At 39.4% G+C, this 18,135-nt stretch overlaps 1 protein-coding gene across 2 annotated transcripts in view; it reads right to left on the bottom strand.

Moving 5' to 3' along the window:
* Positions 1-2,103: 2,103 nt before the first annotated feature.
* The window catches only part of epc2 (enhancer of polycomb homolog 2), a 62,899-nt gene continuing 46,867 nt past the window's right edge, over positions 2,104-18,135 (bottom strand). The window contains exons 10-14 of one of the 2 annotated variants that reach the window (XM_033024725.1): positions 17,646-17,986; positions 17,082-17,200; positions 14,039-14,198; positions 4,444-4,777; positions 2,104-3,026 (exon numbers count right to left, since the gene is read on the bottom strand). In XM_033024725.1, the coding sequence (XP_032880616.1) occupies positions 2,957-3,026; positions 4,444-4,777; positions 14,039-14,198; positions 17,082-17,200; positions 17,646-17,986 (1,024 nt within the window). In that variant the 3' untranslated portion in view covers positions 2,104-2,956. The remainder of the gene's footprint in view (positions 3,027-4,443; positions 4,778-14,038; positions 14,199-17,081; positions 17,201-17,645; positions 17,987-18,135) is intronic. The other variant, XM_033024726.1, reaches the window with a different exon arrangement.

Below are 18,135 nucleotides of genomic sequence, written 5' to 3'. Positions count from 1 at the left end.
AAATCATTGAGACATTCAATTTTACAAATAACTATAATGTGCCCCAAGTCAATATTTCAGTGCAGTCACAGAAATGGAAAACAATTTTATAGACCAGAGCCTGTCCCCTTGGATTTTTTGATGTATTCCAATATTAATGAAAATGACACTTTAAAAAAGCTGCAAATCTGAATTTTAAACAAATACATTTCATACAAGAAAGTGCTTCATAAATCATCCATAATTTGTTCCATAAATTTAAAAAATATGGCTTACACTTAAATTGTGTCAATAAATTAAAAGGAGTGTCTAGAAACAGGATAGGATAAAAGCATTTTTGATGAGCAACCATGTTGAGGCTGTCCAAGAAAGCATCAATGTAATCACAAAAGGCAACAAATGTACACATAAAAGTTCCAGCAGAAAGGTACATATGTGGTAAGAATCAAACAAAGTTACAGATGGTAGTATTTCAGATTGTGTAGTTATGAATGAATTTATAAAGATGCTGTAAAGGACAAAATCTCTTTGAAACAGGCTAGAATTCTCCAAAACAGATGCAAACCAACATATTAATTTGTTTAAGAAGGAACTGCAGATGCTGGAAAATCGAAGGTAGACAACATTAATTTACCAGTCACATAAAAAATGACATGCTGAATATTGCAGAGTTTTCAACAATGGAAGTTAGTTTCTAACCAGGAGGCAGAGCAGCAGCGGGCAAGTTTAAAGAGTGTTGTTTGATTGGATCATTGAGAGACACAGCAGCTAATAGGAAGTGATGCTTTAGCAGAGCTGCTGTTTTAGTAGAGATTGAGTTCTGAAGTTGAAGTACTGTTTTGAGTTGAGGCTTTGGCTTGAAAGGCTAAGTGTACCAGGAAGGGTAAAAGAAGTAGGCAGAGTGCAGGAATCCCTTGTGGCCACTCCCCTTGAAAACACATTATAATTAGTGCAGCATAGGAGATTCTGTGGCCACAAACAAGTCTACAGAATGGCGTGTTGCCTCTCTGGTGTCAGGATCCAGGATTTCTTGGAGCGGCTGGAACATTTTCAAAGGGACGGTAAGCAACCAGGAGTCAGCAGGGACAAACCTGGGGTCTACTGGCTGGTGAACCCGACATCTGTGGAGGGAAAGTTGTTGGAAGGGACTTTTGAAGACAAGATCTTAAGCATTTGGAAAGGGACAACTGATTAGGAAGAGTCTATTTCTGATGTGCTGACTCTTCCTAATCACAAATCTGATGAATTTTTTGAAGAGGTCACCAGGAGGAATGATGAGGGCAGGGTATTGTCTGTATGGACTTTAGCTAGGCTTTTGACCAGGTCCTACCTGGAATCACAGATGAGCTGGCCAATTGGATTCAAAATTGCCTTGGTGGAAGGAGGCAAAGCTTAGTTGTGGAAGTTTTTTTTCTCCCAAATTGAAGGCCTGAAGTGCCTTAAGAGATAGCACTGGGTCTACCGGCGTTTGTTAAATACATTACCGATTTGGATGACAATGTAATTAACGTTGTTTCTGTGTTGTACGACTATGATGCTCAGTTGCTACTGAATTTAGGATTTAGCCTAATGTTAGTCATTTATAGCATATTTGGACACAGATGTGGTCACTCATCTTCTGTACCAAACACAAAGCAATAAATTGCAGCGAATAAAAAGTCATTAAATCTCTTAACCGATATCTTGGTACTCGCATGCTTCAGCGATGGTACAAAATAGCTGGTTTGATTCAGAAAACAATGTGCTGATCCAATGGAAGTTTCATACTCAGGCATTTGATTTGCTGATGGTTTTGTCCAGAAAATGCCAGCAAATCCCAAGCAGCCATACCAACTGTACTCTATGAAAACCCACACTTTTATGCAAAATATCACCAACACAGGATTTGTTTCATCTAATATCCAGGACGAAATGCAAATTTCTTGCCAGCAATCTATTTGAAAGGGCCAAATCACATCAAAATCTTTCCTGAAAATCTGTAAATGTATTATACGAGATAGAGAATATTTACTTTCGGAATCAGTTGGATCAAAACCATTAAGACTTTTGAAACACGGTTCTTTACATCTGTCAGCTTGTAACGTGAATGTTTGCTTTGGGAAATAATGCTAGTCCAAACCGATATTCTGATATGTATGTTTAATTTCCCTGCATTTTTTTTCACTTAACAAGATCAAGTAACAAGGAAGTTGTCTGATGTAGTGCTGACACTAACATTCCAATACTAATACTGTTGAAAAGGCCTATGTAATAGTAATTGTATAAACTCATAAAAACACTATAGTCCAAACATAAAAGTCAGACAGTCTTTCTAACCTGTTACTTGCCTTGCAGCCACAGGGAAAGGAGCAAAATGGAAGTTGATCATCTTCAATTCTGTTTCACTACCCTCGCCCTCCAAAACAATAGAAAATACTATTTTTGTCTTGACTTAAATGTCTGATAAAGAAATGTCACTTAATATTTACCAAACATCCATCTATTCAATTTGAGAGAAAAAAAATTGAGTGAAAACTTTACAATGTACAAAAAATGACAAGGATTTACATGGCCTACCTAAATATCTTTAAATTTTTTTTTAAGCACAAAGTTGATTTGTACAAGTTACAAAATGTAAACATGGCAAAATAAATAGTTAAAACAAGTGACAAAAGGATCCCAATTTCATGCTCATGATCCCATAGATTTGTGTCATATTCATTCTGTTGTAATTTCAAGTGCAAAGCATGATGAATATCTAGTATTCAAGTAACAGAAATACATAAGATGATACAAATAAACTATTATACAAGGTAGTGATCACCTGAACTTTACAAAATTTACATTTATATATTGACAATTTTATTTTACAATTATGATATGACACCATTCAGGTCCACATTTAGCAACTGCAATCCATTGGATGCCTTATTCCAATTCAGTCTGGAATAAAAGATTTCCATCACTGTACATCTTGGATGAAGTGCTTTGGACGTCATTATGTCACCTCCATAGCAACCGTCTTGTCTGCAATACCGTTCAATAATCTCTCTGGTTCACTGCTCTCCCTACGAGAAAAGAAACCATCTTTAATATTTTTCAGAAGTGTCATCTGCTATAAGCACGTGTTTCCGTAACGTAAATTGAATATAACCATTGATGAATTAGGGGACACTATTTGTATCCTGAGGGCTGAATTGGTTAAAATACAAATTTAGTTGGGAACGAAAAAAGGAGCAAAATTAACTGGAAATTGTCAAGCAGAGGCGGAAAAACCCACTATCTTGCAAAAACAAATTTTTTCTTCTGTTTAACTCCCCCTAACCAGACACTATTATCTGTTAAGGACACAGTTGCAACTTTCACCATGGGGGGGGGGCTGAAATTAAGAAGGAATCTTCGAGTGACACTTGTATTAAACTACTAAACAATGAAACATACAGCCTTTAGGATTTTTACCGTGGTAAAAATAAACGTCTAGTTATTAAAAGCCTATATTTCTAAAAATCCTGCAAGGAAATGTAACTTTGTAATTGTGTGTTTGAAACTCTAATCACTAACCCCCTTTCCCCATTGACACAATTGTTTTTATAACCATTTTCTATAATGAGATTCCTTCGAAACTACTGTTTCGAAGCAGAAGTACCTACATTCCTTAAGATAAACACAATAGATCCAGTTTTAAAATAGTCCTACTGAATTATTGTCTATTTCTATTTAAATAATAATCAGCAATCAATATACCATAAATTAATACATAAAACAAATAAATGGATCAATTAAGGGGTGGCAAGCAAAACACAGTTGGTAGAAGTGTTGCCTCGCAGTGCCCAAGACCATCTTTTGATCCTGATCTCGGGAACTGTCCGTACGGAGTTTATACATTCTCCCTGTGACCTTGTAGGTTTTCGCTGGGTGCTCTGATTTCCTCCCACACTCCAAAGGCATACAGGTTTATAGATTAATTGGCTTTGTGAAGTTGTAAAATTGCGAAATATCAAACTTTAAACACTCTATTTAAATTAGAAATTTGTAGTTATGAATTTGTAGTTTTAATTTTAACATTTAATTTGTAGTTTTGAAATGACTACTTATTCCACAGATATTCAGTGGGATACTTAAGATAGTAAACAAGCTTTAAGCAACTGCTTTCTCCAATTGCATTCCTTGGATTTATTTCCACTGTTTGCCCTCTTATACAGCGAGTCTACCTAGTTTTGTGCCCTGGTGAGTGAAGGAAAGACCGGGGGGGGGGGGGGGGGGGGGGGTTGGAATTGGAGGGGACTTAGTGGGCTGAAGACCGTGCTTTTTTTTTTGCTGACATTACAGAACCCCCAGTCTCAAAGGAAACTTGACACCTACAAAAAGTAATCAAATATGCATGTTACAGAGGGCTCCTTAATCTATACACAAGAAAGAGCAGAGAAAGCAGTTCACTCTCAGAATCTAATCATACCCCAATTAATTGTGTATATTTTTACTTACCTAGCCAAGCTACTGATGGCACTACTGGGGGTCACCTTTGGCACCCTGTCAAGGCTAGTAGCAGCTGTGGCCAGCTTTAAGGCAGAAGGAGAAGGTGCTGAAGTCCTTGCAGTGAGATGCACATTGACAGGAGTAACCACATTCATACTGTTCAGACGCACAGCTGTACCTATACAGGAATTGTTCACAGGAAATGACTGGGGACTGCTTGTGCGTAATGCAGGGAACACATGATTTGCTGAGGTGCGATTGACAGTTCTTATAAGTTGTACAGTAGATAATCCTGGGCTGGAGGATGAAGTAACATTCGAAGGTTGAAGATTTCTATAGGTACCTGTGAAACAAAGCATGAAAGTCAATTAAAAGTAGATTCTTCACGTACAAACACTGATTCCCTTTATCATTCATCTGTTCACTGTGAAGGGCGATTGTAATCATGTATACTCTTTCCACTGACTGGTGAGCATGCAACAAAAGCGTTTCACTGTACCTTGGTACACATGACAATAAACTAAACCATTTTGCTCATACAAATGATGTGTGGAAATACTTTCAGAAACTCGCTATCTACAAATCAAGTAACTGGATTGTTTTTAGCATGACGGGAAGATCACTCAAAAGGTCCAGTGAGAGAAATACGGTTGCATGGGACAACACTATCAATCGTGCACTTATAAAATATGACTTGAGGGAATATTGGACTGATACCTGCCAAATTAGGCAGAAAGCCCAAATGAAGTACAGTACGAGTAGTTTACACCAATCTTTGCCAAAACAATGCTGTCAGAGTCCTGGGACAGGAGGATGTGGTTGAGATCTTGAATGGCACTAGAAAGAGATCGTGACATGGGATAGATTTTTTTTGTGTGGATTGATGAAAATATCCATGCTAACCTCTAAAGGCAAATCATGTCCAACCTGACAGGGGTTTTGATGAAGTTCAATGAGGTTTCAGATGAAATTTAATGCTGATAAGTGATAAGTGTGACTTTTAGGTAGGAAAAATGAAATAAGACAAAGAATGTTAGAGGGCACAACTCTAAAAAGGGTTATTAAAAGAGATCTGGAGGTATGTGTGAATTTTTCACCGAAAAGGGGTTAAAAAGATTAAGAGTTTAAGAGTACATGAGCAAAGACAAAACACAGATTTGGCCACAACTGTGCCCAGTTCTATACAATGCATTTTAGGATAGATGAAGGTTTTGGAAATTGCAGATTTATCAAAATAATACTAAGGGGGAGAGACTTTAGAATTTTTATCCTTGGAGCGGCGGAGGTTGGGAAGAGATTTGATAGACATTTTAATTCATGAAGAGCAGGCAGTCGATAGAAACTTCTCTCAATGGCATGAATCATAATCATAATCATATCTGAAGAAGGGTTTCGGCCCGAAACGTTGCCTATTTCCTTTGTTCCATAGATGCTGCCTCACCCGCTGAGTTTCCCCAGCACGTTTGTCTCCCTTCGATTTTCCAGCATCTGCAGTTCCTTCTTGATCATATTTTATTAGCCAAGTATGTATGAAAGGAATTTGATTTGCCACAGTCATACCAGCTTAAACTAAATAGTGGGGGGGGGGCGCGGTGCGAGGAGGTAAGTGAATACGGAGATCAAAATCCTGTATATGAATGCGCGAAGTATAAGGAATAAAGTGGACGAGCTTGAAGCTCAGTTAGAAACTGGCAAGTATGATGTTGTGGGAATTACTGAGACATGGCTGCAAGAGGGCCAGGGCTGGGAACTGAATATTCAAGGGTATACAGGTGGGCAGAGGGGGTGGGGTTGCCCTGTTGGTGAGGAATGAAATTCAGTCCCTTGCAAGAGGTGACATTGAAACAGGAGATGTGGAGTCAGCATGTATAGAACTAAGGAATTGTAAGGGTAAAAAAACCCTAATTGGACTAATCTACAGGCCCCCAAACAGTAGCCTGGACATAGGGCGCAAGTTGAATCAGGAGTTAAAATTGGCATGTAGTAAAAGTAATGCTGTGGTCGTTATGGGAGATTTCAACATGCAGGTAGACTGGGAAAATCAGGTTGGTACTGGACCCCAAGAAAGGGACTTTGTAGAGTGCCTTCGTGATGGATTCTTAGAACAGCTTGTATTGGAGCCCACCAGAGAGAAGGCAATACTGGATTTAGTGTTATGTAATGAACCGGATTTGAAAAAGGACCTCGAGGTTAATGAACCATTAGGAGGTAATGACCATAACATGGTCAGGTTTAATAAACAATTCGAGAGGCAGAAGAGTAGATCGGAGGTGTCAGTGTTGCAGTTGAATAAAGGGGACTATGGGGCCATGAGGGAGGAGTTGGCCAAAGTTGACTGGAAAGATACACTAGCAGGGATGACAGTGGAACAAAAATGGCAGGTGCTTCTAGGAATAATACAGAAGGTGCAGGATCAGTTCATTCCTAGGAGGAAGAAAGATTCCAAGGGGAGAAAGGGACGACCATGGCTGACAAGGGACGTCAGGGACAGTATAAAAATTAAAGCGAAGAAGTACAATGCAGCAAAGATGAGCGGGAAGCAAGAGGATTGGGTAATGTTTAAAGAACAACAGAAGATAACCAAAAAGACAATACGGGAAGAAAAGATGAGGTACGAAGGTAAGCTAGCCAAGAATATAAAGCAGGATAGTAAAAGCTTCTTTAGGTATGTGAAGAGGAAAAAATTAGTTAAGACCAAAGTTGGACCCTTGAAGACTGAAAAAGATGAATTTATTATGGGGAACAAGGAAATGGCAGATGAGTTGAACAGGTACTTTGGATCGGTCTTCACTAAGGAGAACACAAACAATTTTCCTGATATCGTACTGGCCAGAGGATCTGGCGTGACGGAGGAACTGAAGGAAATCTACATTAGGCAGGAAATGGTGTTGGATAGACTGATGGGACTGAAGGCTGATAAATCTCCAGGGCCTGATGGTCTGCATCCCAGGGTACTTAAGTGGCTCTAGAATTTGTGGATGCATTGGTGATAATTTTCCAATGTTCTATGGACTCAGGATCAGTTCCTGTGGATTGGATGGTAGCTAATGTTATCCCATTTTTTAAGAAAGGCGGGAGAGAGAAAGCAGGGAATTATAGACCAGTTAGCCTGACATGGGTGGTGGGGAAGATGCTGGAGTCAATTATAAAATATGAGATAGCCGAACATTTGGATAGCAGTAACAGGATCGGTCCAAGTCAGCATGGATTTACGAAGGGGAAATCATGCTTGACTAATCTTCTGGAATTTTTTGAAGATGTAACTAGGAAAATGGACAAGGGAGAGCCAGTGGATGTAGTGTACCTAGACTTTCCGAAAGCATTTGATAAGGTCCCACATAGGAGATTAGTGGGCAAAATTAGGGCACATGGTATTGGGGGTAGAGTGCTGACATGGATAGAGAAGTGGTTGGCAGACAGGAAACAAAGAGTAGGGATTAACGTGTCCCTTTCAGAACAGCAGACAGTGACTAGTGGGGTACCGCAAGGCTCGGTGCTGGGACCGCAGCTATTTATAATATACATCAATGATTTGGATGAAGGGATTCACAGTAACATTAGCAAATTTGCAGATAACACAAAGCTGGGTGGCAGTGTGAACTGTGAGGAGGATGCTATGAGAATGCAGGGTGACTTGGACAGGTTGGGGGAGTGGGCAGATGAAGTTTAAAACGGATAAATGTGAGGTTATCCACTTTGGTAGCAAAAACAGGAAGGCAGATTACTATCTAAATGGCGCCAAGTTGGGAAAAGGGGAAGTACAACGGGATCTGGGGGGTCCTTGTACATCAGTCTATGAAAGTAAGCATGTAGGTACAGCAGGCAGTGAAGAAAGCGAATGGCATGTTGGCTTTTATAACAAGAGAAACCGAATATAGGAGCAAAGAGGTCCTTCTTTAGTTGTACAGAGCCCCAGTGACACCACACCTGGAGTATTGTGTGCAGTTTTGGTCCCCTAATTTGAGGAAAGGCATTCTTGCTATTATGGGAGTGCAGCGTAGGTTTACAATTCCTGGGATGGCGGGACTGTCATATGCTGAGAGAATGGAACAGCTGGGCTTGTACACTCTGGAGTTTAGAAGGATGAGAGGGAATCTCATTGAAACATACAAGATTGTTAAGGGTTTGGACACGCTAGAGGCAGGAAGCGTGTTCCCGATGTTGGGGAGTCCAGAACCAGGGGCCACAGTTTAAGATTAAGGAATAAGCCATTTAGAATGGAGATGAGGAAACACTTTTTCTCACAGAGAGTGGCAAGTCTGTGGAATTCTCTGCCTCAGAGGACGGTGGCGGCAGGTTCTCTGGATGCTTTCAAGAGAGAGCTGGATAGGGCTCTTAAAAATAGTGGAGTCAGGGAATATGGGGAGAAGGGAGGAACGGGGTTCTGATTGGGGATGATCAGCCATGATCACATTGAATGGCGGTGCTGGCTCGAAGGGCCGAATGGCCTACTCCTGCACCTATTGTCTTTTGTCAATAAGGCACAGAATGAAGGAGGAAAGAACCAAAAACAGTAGAAGAAAAAACGTTTAAAATACTGAGTACCAAGGGCTTGCAATGCACTGTCAAGGTAGAAATAAAGGCAAATTCAATTGCAATACTTTAAAGGGAGTTGTTAAGTATCTGAAAAAATTAGCAGGGCTACAGGGAGAGAACTTAATTGGATTGCTCCTACTTATGGGCGGTAGGAATATAACAGGCTTTTTGTTACCACATAGGATGAAGCTATTTGCAGCATACCTTATAAAACTGTGATGCGTATCTGCACTAGCTCCATTTGTCTGCATTAGGCCGACATCCATCTGCACCTTAACTAACTACCTGTCCAAATGCCCTTTAAATGTTGTAATTGTATCTGCATCTACCACCTCTTCTGACAATTCCAGATAAGAAATTATAATTTTGTACCAAGAACAAGTTCAGTTTCTCCTGTCTAAATCTTAAAATCTGAGTTGGATGATCAGCCATGATCATATCGAATGGTGGTGCAGGCTCGAAGGGCAGAATGGCCTACACCTGTACCTATTTTCTATGTTTCTATGTTAAAGCTATAGACCCTCTTTTCTGAAACCATCCAAGTAAATTTTGTGGAGGAAACAAAAATATAAATTAGTCAACTTCAAAAGCTATATAAACAAAGAAAATCAAACTCTTCTGCATAAAGCTGTGGTTTATGCTACAATTACTAAAAATGATAAATTACTTAATTCAAAGAGACTAGTTCTAAGTTTCTGCTACAAACCATGAAAAAAAGTGACTATTTTGAAAAAAGATGGAATTGTTTAGATGAAAACAAGTTCCACTTTCTAGAATGAAAACTTGTCCAATGTCACCATTGTTAAACAACACAGGAGTCAAGGGTGTTTCATTATCATATGTCCCAAAATGGAACAATGGAATTCTTACTTGCAGCAGGACAGCAGGTATGCAAACTTGATACCCAGTAGATACCATAATAAACCAAAAGTTCATATATTTAAAAACCTACATAGAACATTACAGCCAAGAACAAGCTGTTCATCCCATGATGTCTGTACCGAACATGATGCCAAGACCAACTCTTACTTATTTCTTAAATAATCAATATCCCTCCAGATCCATGCACCTATCCAAAAGTCTCTTAAATGCTACTATCGTATCTACCTCTACCACCAACCCCTACCAGGCACTCACGGCCCATCAATTTTGCAAATTATGTGCAGAATAGCATGGATTTATGGTTATCAACTATGTCACTGTGGAAACAAGGAATTGCACATGCTAGATTACAAAAGACACAAACTGCTGGAGTAACTAACAGGGTCAGGCAGCATCTGTCTCACTGTAGCAGGGTATCCCATCCATTCTTGTCTCCTTCCTGCATTTATCTGGTGTTTTTTTTTTTTTAATAGAAAATTCACTTATAAAATATCTTTTCAGGGTTAAAAAAAAACCTTGATTCATTCATATCCTTTCGACTTTGCCCTATTCATCTTAAACCTCTGGTCTCTGGTTATTTGATATTTCCATCCGAGGAAGAGGGATTTGACTGTCAATCTATCTCGCTCATAATTTTATATATTTCTATCAGGTCTACCCTCAAACTCCAGCGTTCCGGAGAAAACAATCCAAGTCATTGTTAAAAAAATCCCCTAATCCAGGCATCATATTGGCAAACCTTGCTTTGGAAAGCTTCAAATTCACGTGAAAAAATTATAATTATTGGTTTCAACCTTTTGTTTTGGATGAAAGGATTTAAAAAAAAAAATTATTGTGCAAATTAATTGAATCATGAGCTGATCTCGCTATTTTTTCATCCAATCATTTTCTTTATCCACCATTCTTATATTTTAAACTGATAACATTCAAAATCAATTAAATACTAAATAACGTTACACTGGCATTGCGTCACTATTGTACCATCCACATACTATTTTATCATTCGAGAACTCATCAGGCAATTTGCAAAATGGATATCAAGCATTTCCCAAAATGTATTCCAAGGTGGTGAACAAAGATCATAACCGTGCAACAACATTGCACAAAATCATAGCGTGATTGCAGTTGGTAGGGGTGAGCCAAACTACTGTATTCAGTATTGTCAACAAGTGTCTGAAATTGGATCACTATCACCCAAGAAGATGCGCAGAGGTCACAAAAAGACTACTCCAAGAGATGAGGCCTTGCTCATTCAGGAAAGTAAGGAGGATCTGAGAAAGACAAGCGATGCCCTGAAGATAGATTTGGAGGCAACAGGAGTCTCAATAAGCTTATGTACCATGCGCTGCCACCTCCTTGGATTTGGTCGTATATTCAAAGACTGGTGGAGAAACAACTTTTAACTGCTACAATGTAGAAGAAATAATACCAGTGGGCCATAAAATATAAAGATTAGAAACAGAGAAAATAGGTGCAGGAGTAGGCCATTCTGCCTTTCGAGCCGGCACCGCCATTCAATATGATCATGGCTGATCATCCAAAATCAGTACCGAGTTCCTGTTTTCTCCCCATATCCCTTGATTCCGTTAGCCCTAAGAGCTATATCTAACTCTCTCGAATAGATCCAGTGATTTGGCCACTGCCTTCTGTGGCAGAGAATTCCAGATTCACAATTCTCTGGACGAAAACGTTTTTCCTCATCTCAGTCCTAAATGGCCTACCATTATTCTTAAACTGTGACCTCTGGTTCTGGACTCCCCCAACATCGGGAACATTTTTCCTGCATCTGACCTATCCAATCCCTTAAGAATTTTATATGTTTCTATAAGATTCCCTCTCATCCTTCTAAATTGCAGTGAATATAAGCCCAGTTGATCCATTCTTTCATTATCTGTCAGTCCTGCCATCCTGGGGATTAACCTGGTGAACCTACACTGCACTCTCTCAATAGCAAGAATGCCCTTCCACATATTAGGAGACCAAAATTACATACAATACCAGGTGTGGTCTCACCAGGGCCCTGTACAACTGCAGTAGGACCACCTTGCTCCTACTTGGAGATGTTACATTTAATTCCTTCGTCTAAATCGTTAATATATATTGTAAATAACTGGGTCGCAGCATTGAGCCTTGCGGCACCCCACTAGTCACTGCCTGCCATTCTGAAAACAGGCATGATATTTACCTCCAGAAAAAAAGTAGGAAGTATTGGCCGGGGGTCGAGGAGGACGGTTAGGCCCCCCCACCCAGTGGAGGTTCAGGAGGCTCCTGCATTTTCAATAAATTGAAAGCTTTCTGCTGGTAGTTTACATAAGAGAAGCTTTGAATTTTTCTAACACATAACCAGTAAAATAACCCCCAAAAGATAAATATTTCATGAAATAAACGACTCCATACAGCTAAAAAAATCTTTGCAAAAAATGTTACCTGAAATGTCTCTTTGCCTAGCACTGTGTGCAAACAGCAGAGAAAAAGTGTTGGCTGCAGCCATCTTCTGCTTCAATAACGGAAGTTGGCCGCAACGCCCCTCGGAGATTGCGTCTGATTGACCGGCACATTATGTGATTGGACACAATGCCCTTGGAGGCAGCGGCTGATTGGACGGGAAGAGATCGATTTTTTGATTGGATAGGTATTTTAAGGGAAGCAGGTCAGTTATTGGACGCAACTCCCTTAGAGATTGCAGCTGATTGTCCGCCAAATAAGGACCCATTAATTCCTACTCTTTGCTTCCTGTCTGCAAACCAGTTCTCCATCATGTCAATACCCTACCCCCAATACCATGTGCACTGATTTTGCACACTAATCTAGTGTGGGACCTTGTCAAATGCTTTTTCAAAGTCCAGATACACCACATCCACTGACTCTCCCTTATCCTTTCTACTTGTTACATCCTCAAATAATTCCAGAAGATTAGCCAAGCATGATTTCCCCTTCATAAATCCACGCTGATTTTGACCGATCCCGACACCGGTTTCCAAATGCACTGCTATTATATCTTTAATAATCGACTCAAGCATCTTCCCCACTACCGATATCAGGCTAACTGGTCTATAATTCCGTTTTCCCTCTCCCTCCTATCTTAAAAAATTGAGTTACGTTAACCACCCTAGTACCCAATTGGATTGTGCGAACCGGAGAAAGGAGTTATGCAGTGATGAAAGCCATTTCCTGCTTCAGTTGGACATCTGGTGAGAAATTGCCACATTGACCACAGACAATAGGTGCAGGAGTCGGCCATTCGGCCCTTCAATGTGACCATGGCTGATCATTCAAAATCAATACCTCGTTCCTGCTTATTCCGTTAGCGCTAAGAGCTAAATCTGTCTCTTGAAACATCCTGAAATGATGTTGTACTGGGGTTATTTCAGCTGCTATGGTGTTGATCCACTGCATCCAATTGGCAGAACGATGAGATCATCTCAATATATTGCATTGAAAAGCGGTGTCAGAGACGGCAAATACTTTTCCAGATGGATCTGCACTGTGCCTTGCATCAAAGATGGTGCCCTGATTTTTCCCAGCATCGGGGGGATGTGTGTCTTGGACTGACCCAAATCCAATTGAGAATTTGTGGTCAATTATCAATGAGAAACTGAAAGGAAACGATGTGCCATGAGACAGAGGCTCACTGAAGCAACATTTCAGCGATGTTATCAAGCTAAAAACTCTTTGGAAAATATCTGAATTTGGTCGATTCCATGCCAAAGCATGTCAAAAACGATAAATGACCATGGCGGACTTGTAATGTACTAAAGACATAATGGTGCAATGATAATGAATAAAAGGTAGCCCTGTGACATGTATATTCTCTTGTAATATTTGAATGTGTGCGTGATTCAATTAATTTGCACGGCACAAGGATGTATTGGCTATCTGCAGCATTCACAATGGTCAATAAGTAATGAATTCAAAACGCTTCCAAAACTGTAGCTGCTTACATGCAATTTTTGGTACATCAGTACCATCACTGAAAGGATCATTGAATAAATCTCTAAAGAAGCTATGAAATACATAATAATACCAGTCAACTGATAGTCTGCTTTAATTAGTAACATTTCTGACACATCGCAAGGTATTCACAATTTCTAAGTTTTTGGATTACCCCAGAGAAATATGAGAATTATTTTCTCCTAAATGCATTCATATTTATCACAGATTTCCAGACAAAGCATTTTTGTCTCACCTGCAGATTGGACAACACCATTGACGTTTGTAGTCTGACCTGCAGCATCCTTGGAAACCTCTGCCTGACTTGGTCCAGGAGCACTGACAACAGCTGACGCTGCAAAGTGCGCACTAGCTGAATCTAGCGTTTTCGAAGAGCTGTCAGATATCCTGGATCCCTGAAAAGATAATTCATAATTGAATAAGCCCCCAGATAAATGCAGGAAGGGGACAGGAGGGGATACCCTGCTACAGTAAAATAATTGACAGCCATAAATCAATAGTATTCAACATATCTTGTAATATTGATAATTTGATACATTATTAAAAAAAAACAAGACCTAATAGAGGGAGAGGCTTCTTTACGCCATACTTCCCTCCTTCCAAAATCCAACCCTAACCATAATCTTTCCAATTGTGTCCTGGTTGCATTTAGTTTTCAGCAAACTATTCCAGTTACCGTATTTCCCGGAAATGAAGGCGCACCTGCGTCGAAGGCACACCCCATTTTGAGTTGCTAAATTTTGCAAAAAGGCTGGCGGGACATAGAATTTCTCACAATCAGAAAAATGAAAGATATATGGGATGAAAGTTTACAACATATACATCAATGCTCGTTAAATGCCAGAGACTGCACTATTCTAAAACAAAATTAAACAGAATTTTTCCAAATGTCTCTCCTATCTGTGACAAATGTCAATACTTAGAAGCTAATCATACTTTTGTAAACTGCATAAAAATTAAAAATTTTGGACGGATATTTTAAAAGTTATTTCTGAAGTTGTTAATATCCAAATGGATCCCGATTCAAAACTAATATTAGGAATATCAGAACAAAGCATAAAACTTACAATAAATCAAAGAAATTTCCTTGATTATAGTATAATAATTGGGGAAAAAAGTTATATTAAAATTTTGGGAAAATCCAACAACCCCACAATTAAAATTACAGAAATGTCTGAGACCTTATGCTTGGAAAAAATTAGACTTATCTTAATTGACAAATCAGAGCTATTTGCTAGAATATGGTCTCCATTTATTGATTTTCTAAAGGGGTAAATTGGTTCAACACGGAAGCTGGACTGAAACATGAATCCAGGACTGGATGAATAAATTACACTCTATAATCTACGGACCTATCTCCAAAATTGTGTTATTGGTAATCTTTTTTTTTCTCCCTCCCCTTTCTATTAGCTTATAGTTTCCTTTTTCTCTTCCCTTATTTCTTTTCCCTCTATAGCTCTATCTTTCAAAAAAAATAATTAAAAAAAATAGCTGTGTTAATATATAACTGGTAAACAAACCATGTTTTGGTTATATGTATATGCTTCTAATAAAAATATATTTTTTTTAAATAAAAAATTCAAAAGCATGATAATTTGATAAGCCAAAAAATAAACTTGGAACTTCTTGCAGCAAAAATAAATAAATAAATAAATAAATAGACAGAGAAATAAATAAATAGAGTGACAATTCAATTTGCCCAAGGCTTCCAGATCTCCTCCATTCTGAATGACTGAGGGGTGGAGGGTGACGGCAGGTGGAGAGATGGTGGGAAAAACGGGAGCACACCGGGACAAGTTGAATCAGTTGTGATCTTATTGAATGACAATAACAATTGAGGTTACTCGCAGGGACACAGGAGTAAGCTCCACCGCCTGCTGTCATGTTATCCATCGCCCGCTGACCCGCTCCGCTCTATTATTGCTCTTGAGCTGGTCCCCTCACTGTCCTGTCTACAATGAAAGACACGGACCAGACAGTGAATGCCATACAGTGTCACCCAGTGCAGCAAGTGAGGCCATGTCCTGCTCCCGGCAGCAGTCGGAATTTAAGGATTTGCGGGAAGGAGCTGACATGAGCGAGACCGGCAAGCGGCAGGAGAGAGGTATTCAGACGGAGAGCACTGCCAGAGGTGAGCAGGCTGGCAGAAGGTGGCGGCTACTTCCCTCCCCGGCCACAATGCGGTGGCTCCGCACCCGGAGCGCCACAGCAGCGGTGAGTGAGTTGCTGGCATGATCCCCGACCCCCTCCTTCTCAACGCTCCTGGCCATGCTGACCCAGGTCAGACTCCCCTCATTCTTGATGTTGCTGTACTGAGGGATAGCCAAGTCTATCTTTCTTTGCTAACAACCTAACCTTCAGCCTCCAAGACGAAGGTAAATTTTCATGCCTTATTTTTAGGTTAAAAAATAGCGTCTTCATTGCTGGGAAATACGGTAATTACACACTAAAAAGCTTTGATTTTTAAATGTAATTTAATTACACACTAAAAAAGCTGATGCTTTTCCCTTCAATAGTATAGATAATCAACCAATCTACAGAAAAAAATTCTACGAGTTCATGTCTGTTACTTGGTTAAAATGCTTGAAAAGTCAAGTGATACCATATTAAATATTTACAATACTTGTTTAAAAAATTGCAAAATAATTTGCAATTAAAGTTTTCATGGAGATTTAAGAAGTTGCTCTTGTACAACAGCAGAGAGGTAAGGTACTCGATTATCAAAACAGAAGAACTCAGTGGATTAACCAGCATCCATGGAGGCAAAAGTAGTAATGTGATGTTTTGGACATGAAATAACCTGAATACAAAGAACCATTTAGAGTACAGAAGCAAATATCTGAAATTATATTAACAAACATGGAAGCTTTATCGTGTACCTGTACACTGTGGATGACTTGATTGTTAATCATGTATATTCACTGACTGGATAGCACGCAACAAAAATCTTTTCACTGTACCTCGGTACACGTGACAGTCAACTAAAATAAACGTTCTTTGATAAATTTTAAGCTTGGTTATGTTCCATACCAGGCAATGGCATTCCCAAGATGTAACAAAGGCGGTGTGATAATCCCTGATGAATGATGTCCATTTGAACCTATTGTGCTGAAGAAGTTATAGGCAATCACATTTGACCGGTACCAGTGTCAGTGCCAGATCTAAAGAAACACTGGATTCGCAACATCCCATTCCCCAGCTCAAACACTCTTCCTGTTACTCGGAGTAGCATTGCGTATAAAAGCCACGGTCGAATTTGCTACACAAGCCTATATTACCTGTGAACTTCCTTGCGAGACGTTTGAGGAATGTTGTCGTTGCATCTGTGCTAACTGCTGCCTTTGCATCTGAACAAGCTGTTGTTGATGGGTGTGGTACTGCTCTTCCGTTATGCCACCTATGAAGAAAATATCTTAATATCATTGTTGAATATCAGCTGAACAGTAAATAACCTTAAATTGTCAGCCTGCGTAGTGGACCTTAGAATTTCATTTCTTCCCCCATCTGGATGACCATTCTATATTTCTGAAATTAAGCACATATATTCTTGCTTGCATGTAGATCATAAAACACAAGTCCTACATTCAATGAAGCAGTTTAGAGAGATCAACAGCTGGGTGTCATTATGAGGCAATGTAATATGTCTATGGTTTGCAGTTAAAGGTTTAATAGAGGTTTAAAGGTTTATGAAAACAGTTACAATAACATCTAATTAAATAGCATAGCCAATATAGCAAGAACCGCCCAAGCATTACCAAACAGAAAATAAATGCACCAGGTCACACAATGGGACAATGGGATATTTGGGGCAGATGACAAAGACGAATAAATAAAAATCTTACCAGATATCCTATTCCTGCTGGTGATCATGGTACTTGATGATAAAATAGAAGACATTGGAATTCTTCTTTTATTCACATTCTGTCCTAATTTTTTGGAAGTACAGCGATTATCACTGTCCTGAAGCTGGGTTATCCGAGGCTGGAAGTGCCGTAATCGGCAAGCTTTAATATTGCTTAGTATTTCACTAAGTGACAGTCTATTTGTAAAGTCTTTATTGGAAGAAATGGTCCATGAGTCGTCAGATGAAAAAGCAGCTGGGGAGCTGGGAGATGACAGCATTTCTGGGTCAATTTGCCGTAAAATGTGATCATGGTCTGTGGATGCGCGATCTAGCAAATACCTAAAACGAGAAAGATCGTAGAGAATAATACATATTTTACATTTGCTATTGATGATATAATCACAATATCAGCAAATTAACATACAAATCCTGTTCCACTTTGCTTTCACATTCTTGATTTTAGCACTTCTGACGCATCAAATTTTGAT

The sequence above is a fragment of the Amblyraja radiata genome, chromosome 7 (assembly GCF_010909765.2).
Source record: "Amblyraja radiata isolate CabotCenter1 chromosome 7, sAmbRad1.1.pri, whole genome shotgun sequence".
Taxonomy (NCBI): domain Eukaryota; kingdom Metazoa; phylum Chordata; class Chondrichthyes; order Rajiformes; family Rajidae; genus Amblyraja; species Amblyraja radiata.
The sequence above is the reverse complement of the archived record's forward strand: the minus strand, read 5'-3'. Positions and strand labels throughout refer to the sequence as shown.